The sequence below is a fragment of the Silene latifolia genome, chromosome 11 (assembly GCF_048544455.1).
Source record: "Silene latifolia isolate original U9 population chromosome 11, ASM4854445v1, whole genome shotgun sequence".
Lineage (NCBI taxonomy): Eukaryota > Viridiplantae > Streptophyta > Magnoliopsida > Caryophyllales > Caryophyllaceae > Silene > Silene latifolia.
This window is the reverse complement of record NC_133536.1, coordinates 163,384,768-163,392,354: the sequence shown is the minus strand read 5'-3', so window position 1 is coordinate 163,392,354 and position 7,587 is coordinate 163,384,768. Positions and strand designations below refer to the sequence as shown.

The following is a 7,587-nucleotide window of genomic DNA, read 5'->3' as shown; positions in this document are numbered from 1 at the left end:
GAAAGCCCCTCCAATGCCTAAATCAGATTCTCTTTAAGTCACTTTAGGTTGGCTAGGTTCCTCATACGGAGTCACCTCAAACTGACGTCTTTAGTGAGAGAACGCTTTTAGAGAGTGGGAGATTAGGTTTTTTTGGTGAAAAGGTAAGTGATATTAAGATCATTCCAAAAACTAGGCTAAATAGAGCATAGTTCATCCATTTTTACATTTTACGCATTAACCATGCATTTTATAAAACAAGTATTACTATGATCTATTCAGATACATGATGTAATCGTGTTGGATGTCCCTGAGCATAATCTCATGTCTGCGAATTCAATCATGTATCCTGCATTTGTTTGTTTCCCACCATATGTGGTAAAAATATGGGCCACCAGATGTTGTAATCATCCTCTGGTTTGCATCAGTAAATTTGTACCTATTTCACCTTCCACCATTCACAGACCTTATCAACAGGGATCTGTATCCCAACCTGACAGACAAGAGTTAGATACATTTAGAACTAAATTCGCATTTGAAGAACATGTGTTCATGTGTCTCCTCTTCATTCTTACATAGACCACATATAACGTCTTGTAAGTTGCCCATTCTAGCAAATATGTCCTTCGTTAGTAATCTGTTGTGCATTACCAGCCAAAAAATGAACACATATATAGGAATAGCATCAACCTTCCCGACAAACTTATACCATTGGACTTGTGGACTGATAGTTTTCGGCCACTCATACCCTTTTCTAACTGTGTAAGCCTTATTCTTTGCCTGCCAGCAGCTCCCTTATACCTCTCATAAAACTCATCCCTTAAGAGACATAATCTCTTCCATGCCCATCACTATTTTGATTAGAATTATACTCTAACCAAAGATTATACTTTATGTAAATGTTATGCACCCATTTAACCCACAAATTATCCTTTTTCTGCGCGATCCACCATATATACTTCCCCATTACAGCTTTGTTCCATAGAGAGATATCAACAATCCCCAATCCCCCTTGTTTTTTTTTTATCATGGCAAATTTGGGCCCATGAAACCAAGGCAGCATTATGAGCATGCTTCATACCAGACCATAGGAAAGTTCGACAGATGCCTTCATTTTTATTGATCAATGTGGTTGACAGAATAAAGATCCTTGTCCAATATGAATGTAACTGACTCGGCACAGTCTTAATCAACACTAGTCTGCCAGAGTAGGGAAGTTTTGTGCCATCTAATACTCTTATTCTATTAACCACCTTTTCCACTAAACAAGAACATTCCATAACAAAACGCTTTCTTGTTGCAATTGGTATATATACCCAGGTACTTGAAAGACAAAGTACCAGTATGTATCCTATATACCCTTATAATATTCTGCAAATTAGCAATATGAAGTTCATTATAGTTTAAGTTTGATTTGCTCTTGTTCATGGACAGTCCAAAAGCTCTAAAAAACGTCTCAAAGGCCCTTAGCAATATGATCACAAACTCTCTATTACCCTTAATGTTAGGAATTTGTGCCTTGAATTTGTGTCGAAGGCAGACTAAGCTAATACGTAGAGTAAAGCGAAGGAACAAAGTCCAATAAGAAAAAGGGAGCAGCAACACGTGGTACGCGAGTCGCTTGCATTCCTGATGTTTTGCGTAGTATGTTGTTGTACAAGGTGCATGCAATGAGTGCTAGGAGAAGTATAAGATTTATATTTGCCTGATTAACATTGTTTACCATCATCCTATTTATACATACAACCAAACCCTAAGTTAGCTAGGATACTAACAGAATACAGAGGATAACAATACCTAGAATATAGGAAGCTATGACTAAGTAAATTACACACATGGCTAAATAACGACTAACAAATTACAACAAATATGGAGAGAATATAAGTATATTCTAATATCCTCCCGTAGTCGAAGCGGGAGGTGGACGGATGCTAAGACTAGACCGAAAATCGTCAAAAAGAAACTTGGGAAGTCCTTTCGTAAAGATGTCCGCATATTGATAACGAGACGGGACGTGAAGAACCTTGACTTGACCAAGAGCAACCTTTTCCCGGACAAAATGGATGTCAATCTCAATGTGCTTAGTACGCTGGTGATTTACCGGGTTACCAGATAAGTAAATAGCCGAGACATTGTCACAATAGACAATTGTGGACTTGCGAATGGGACACTGAAGTTCAAGGAGTAGGTTGCGAATCCAACACGACTCCGCCACCACATTAGCCACACCACGATACTCAGCTTCAGCACTTGACCGAGAGACAGTTGCTTGTCGCTTGGATGACCAAGAGATTAAATTATGACCCAAATAAACACAGTACCCGGAAGTAGATCGTCGCGAGTCCGGACACCCACTCCAGTCGGCGTCAGTGTAAGCCGTGAGTGACGTCGTGGGTGAGATAGACAGATGTAAACCATAATGAGACGTACCTCGGAGATAGCGAATAATTCGTTTAAGAGCACCGAAATGTGATTCCCGAGGGTCATGCATATGTAAACAAATCTGTTGGACGGCGTAAGAAATGTCGGGTCGGGTGATGGTCAAATATTGGAGGGCCCCTGCAAGGCTGCGAAACAGAGTAGGGTCCGCAACAGGGGGGCCGGCATCAACAGCAAGTTTCGGCTTTGTGTCCACCGGGGTTTGGGCTGCTTTGCACGAGGTCATGTTGGCGCGAGATAAAATGTCCTCGACATATTTTCGTTGGTGAAGAAAAAGCCCCTGACTGTGTCGAACTGCAGCTATGCCGAGAAAATAATTAATTGGGCCAAGATCCGTCATAGCAAACTCGGAGCGGAAGAGGGCCATAAGCTCATCGCGGAAAGCTGTAGTAGACGTGGTCAATATAATGTCGTCAACGTAGAGAAGTAGATATGCCATGTTAGTACCATTGTTAAAAATAAATAAGGACGTATCATATTTGTTATGAGAGAAACCAATAGATGAGGCATATGTAGCAAACCGTTGGTACCACGCACGGGGCGCTTGTTTTAGGCCGTATAGAGACTTCTTTAGAAGACACACATGATCGGGCTTAGTCCGATCTCGAAACCCGGGAGGCTGATGCATATAGACCGTCTCGGCAAGATGTCCATGTAAGAAGGCATTTTTGACATCGAGTTGATGAATGGGCCACTTTTTGGACACAGCAAGACTAAGAACGGTTCGTATGGTGGCGGGTTTGACCACGGGACTAAAAGTTTCATCACAATCGACTCCCACCTGTTGAGACTTGCCATTGACAACAAGTCGAGCTTTGTATCGCTCCAAATCACCATTAGCTTTGAATTTATGTTTAAACAACCAAAGACACCGTGTTATATTGACATTAGGAGGTCGAGGCACAAGAACCCAAGTCTTATTCTTAATGAGTGCGCCGAATTCATCTTTCATAGCGTGATTCCAATTCGGGTCATTAAGTGCAATAATGGGACTCTTAGGGACGGGTGACAGTGTGGTTGTGGCACATAAATCAAATAGAGGTTTGGGCTTGAAAATACCGTGTTTAGCTCGGGTAGTCATCTGAGGCAAGGGAGGTGGAATGTTTGGCGTGACTAGAGAGGAAACCGAGGAGACAGTCGAAGGGGTGGCAGCCGAGGCAGGTGTCGAGGCTGCGTGAGAAGTTGTAGCCGAGACAGGGCTGTCGGGGGGACTGTTGGGCAGGGGACTTTGGGTCAAGGGCGTGTCTGGTGGGCTGGCAGCTGGGTCGTGTGGTGGAGTAGTGGGAGATACGGCAATGTGATGGGAGATATAAGGGGACTGGTCATTGGTGAGGAAGTGATAAGAGGAGTCAGGTGTTTTGGTCTTCGAAGCAAAAGGAAATACCGACTCATCAAAAGTCACATGTCGAGCTATAATGACCTTATTGGTTGCCAAATCTAAGCACTTGTAACCACGGTGACTAGACGGATAGCCGAGAAACACGCACGGGGTGGCCCGAGGGTCCAGTTTATGGATAGTCGTGGGGGGTTTGTGAGGGTAGCAAAGGCATCCAAAGGTCCGTAAGTGAGAGTAATTGGGGACACGATGGTAGAGACTCGATGTAGGTGAGGCGTTTTTATTGGCTTTGCTAGGTAATATATTATGAAGATAGGTGGCCATGGCAAGGGCATGATGCCACAAAGAGGGAGGCATATGGGCGTGAATAAGAAGGGTACGCATGATGTTATTTATGGTTCGGATTTTTCGTTCGGCTTTACCATTTTGAGGAGAGGTATGAGGACACGAAAAACGAAATAACATTCCTGTGGATGCGAAAAATTTATGAAGTGGGGAGTTATCATATTCACGGCCATTATCGCATTGGAGAGTTTTAATGGAGGTCATAAATTGCGTTTTAACCATGTTATAAAAGGTGGTAAAAATCTGACATACTTTTGATTTATTTGTGATTGGAAAAGTCCACAAAAAATTAGTGTAGTCGTCAAGAAACAGGATATAATAACGATGGTTGAGAGTACTTAAAACAGGCGAGGTCCACAAGTCCGTATGTATAATATCAAAGGGAGCGACAGTTTGAGATAAAGAATTAAAAAAGGGCAATTTTATATGTTTTCCCAATTGACAAGAACGACACACGGATAAATTGTTCAAAGGATGACACGGCAAAGTTTTATTAGTACATAAGGAATTAAAAATAACGTGGCCAGGATGACCAAGACGGCCATGCCAAGTAGTAGACGGAACCGCAAGAAGGGCATGTGAATGTGAGGCTGATGTAGGTTGGTGCGTGGATAGGAATGGGTAGAGGTCCCCCGTGCTATTGCTTCTCATAATCGGCATCCCCGTCTTGAGATCCTTCACAGTGAAACCAAAAGGGTCAAACTCGACAGAGACTCGATTATCGCTAGTAAATTTTCGTACTGAGACCAAATTCTTAATTAATTTAGGGACATGTAGGACATTGTGTAGCATGAGAGGCGGGTTGGGGAGGTTAAGAGTCATGGCACCGTAACCTACAATTGGAATCATATCACCATTTCCGACTACTATATGACGAGAATTACTCAAAGGAGAATAAGAGGAGAGTGTACCATTATTGGAGGTCATGTGCGACGACGCACCTGTGTCCATATAATAATTGTCATCCGGTTGTTGAAGGCCGAGCGATTGCATCATAGCAGCGATGTCCGTTGGCACGAAAGCACCAGACGATGAACCCGTACCAGGTTGGGCAATAAATGCTTGCCCATTGCTATTTGGACGAGGCCCAAGGATGCCCTGCTGAGCCCGGTTTGCAGGACCAGTCCATCCGGCAGTAGGATAAGGGCACGGTGGCACAGACGGCCACGAATTGAAAGGCACCCATGTCCAAGTTCCTTGTTGCTGCTGCTGTTGACCACTGGTGCGGCTGTTGGTGCGACCGTTGTTGTTCGAATTTCCACCATTGTTATTTTTCCCACGGTTGCCACGATTATTATTACGTCCTCCCTTGCCTTTGTAATTGTTTGAATTACTACCCCCTTTTGTCGAATTGTTTTGATTTTTGGAATCCGACTCCTTGGAAGGGTGTGAGGCGAGGAGAGCAGTATCGGTGGTGGCAGGAGCAAGCTGGGCACGCTGGTTTTGTTCTTCGAGGGCTAGCATCGACCTAGCCTTGTAGAAGGGAGGTAGGGGGTCGGCTTGTTGAATGATTGCCGCAATCCCCTTGAATCCTTCAGAAACATGGGTCACCAGTTGCAGCACAAGACGGGTTTCAGACACGGGAGAACCAACGTTAGCAAGTTGGTCCGCAATCATTTTGAGGGCTTGGCAATACGACGACACATTCGGGTAATTGTCCATGTGAGTAGTGGTGAATTGTTGCTCTAACATGACGGCCCGAGAGTGTTTGTTATCATTGAAAATGTCCTTGAGACGATCCCACGCTGCTTGAGCGGTAGATCCGGGTTCAAGGATCGTGTGCAGAAGATCAAGAGAGATTGTGCTATATATCCATTGTTTAACAATGGCATCAAGACGGGTCCAAGTAGCATCTTTATTGATCACTGTGTCTTTGGGAGGGACTATGTGATCGAGAACATCAAAGGCACTGGCCGTGTTCAAGAACAACTCGGCCCAGGATGCGTAATGAACATTTTCCGTCTCAAGAGTAATTTGCACAAAATTCTTAATGTTAGACACGGAATAGGCAGGGTGAAAAGATGATTTTGAGGAAGAGGAGTTGTCGTTTACCATGATTGCTAAGTGAGGCAGGAAGAAGAAGTGATCGATTTAGAGAGCGGAAGAGAAAGAATCGTTTTGGCTGATACCATATAAGATTTATATTTGCCTGATTAACATTGTTTACCATCATCCTATTTATACATACAACCAAACCCTAAGTTAGCTAGGATACTAACAGAATACAGGGGATAACAATACCTAGAATATAGGAAGCTATGACTAAGTAAATTACACACATGGCTAAATAACGACTAACAAATTACAACAAATATGGAGAGAATATAGGTATATTCTAATAAGAAGTGTTGGTCTAAGTTCTTTGTTTAAACGTTGACTTTAGCTTATTTTAGGAAAGTTAGTGGTTTCACTAATACCTTAATTAGCTAAGTGACTTTGCATAGGTTTCTTTAGTTTGCTACGTATTAGTATTGGTTTAGGAAATTAATTATTTAATTTCCTAATTATCTTTGTTTCCTAATTAATCTAGATCTCTTATTTAGGTTGGAATAAATCTATATAAAGGCCTTAATATTAGTCTAGATTAATTAAGGAGGTGAAGATAGTATTTGAGAGCACAATCTTATAAGAGTCGATTTGTGAGGTTCCCTCCGGGAGGAAGCTTCAGTTTGTTCCGGGCTCTATTAGATTGGTGTTCGTCTTAATTTGGAGATCGAAGGAGTCCGTTCGGATCTTGGTGACCACAAGATCGTTTGTCCTTCATCTCGTTTGGGTAGTCTCTTTTGTCCTTTTGAGATTACTATTTTGTTGGTAGAATAGGCTATACTTTTGGCTCTTAGTAGCGCGTGTATACCGGTATGCTATTGTACTATTATCTCCACAATAGTGAATTTTGCTCTTATTCAGGGTGGACGTAGCCAGTTATTTTACTGGTGAACCACGTATAACTGTGTGTCATATTTGTTATTCGCTATTATTTTTGTTCTTATCACCCTAATCAACTAACTATTGGGTAACGGGACGCCTCTGTTACAACACTTAAAAAACATTAGCGGATCATTTGCAAATGAGAATGAAGTCAGTTAAGTCACTTTGCAAAGTGGATGACATTTAAAGCATGGTAATTCCTGAATAACTGTAAAAATCCTACTCAAATACTCCATAAAAATAGTGAAAATAAATGAAGAAATGGGTCACCTTGTCTCAGTCCTCTTTTTTCTTAAAAAAACACAAAAGTATTAACTTTTAATAAAAAAAACTAAGAAGGGGTAATTATGCACTCCATTACCAGCTGAATAAATTTACTAGGAAAATTAAGGGCTACCAACATGTCTTTAACAAAAAACCACTCTATAGATTCATAAGCTTTCTATAAGTCCACCTTCATAAAAATTCTAGATAAACAGGCCTTCTTGTTATAGAGTTTTACCAGGCCTTAGCAAACCATAATGTTCTCAACTATATCCTTCCTTGGATAAAGATATTTT

At 41.9% G+C, this 7,587-nt stretch overlaps 1 protein-coding gene across 1 annotated transcript; it reads right to left on the bottom strand.

Annotated features, from left to right (window-relative positions):
• Positions 1 to 418: 418 nt before the first annotated feature.
• LOC141614274 (uncharacterized) lies at positions 419 to 6,154 on the bottom strand. Its single transcript, XM_074433033.1, has 3 exons — positions 4,937 to 6,154; positions 2,003 to 3,781; positions 419 to 472 (listed from the first exon to the last, which is right to left on the bottom strand). Exons 1-3 carry the CDS (start codon positions 6,152 to 6,154, stop codon positions 419 to 421), a joined length of 3,051 nt encoding a protein of 1,016 aa, XP_074289134.1.
• Positions 6,155 to 7,587: the final 1,433 nt, after the last annotated feature.

Coding starts and splice junctions, on each gene's coding strand:
- LOC141614274 (XM_074433033.1), bottom strand. CDS start 6,154: ATGGTAAACGACAACTCCTCTTCCTCAAAATCATCTTTTCACCCTGCC. Junction 3,782..4,936: donor ATGGTGATATGATTCCAATT/GTAGGTTACGGT, acceptor TTTGCTTCGAAG/ACCAAAACACCTGACTCCTC. Junction 473..2,002: donor TTGCTCTTGGTCAAGTCAAG/GTTCTTCACGTC, acceptor CTTGTCTGTCAG/GTTGGGATACAGATCCCTGT.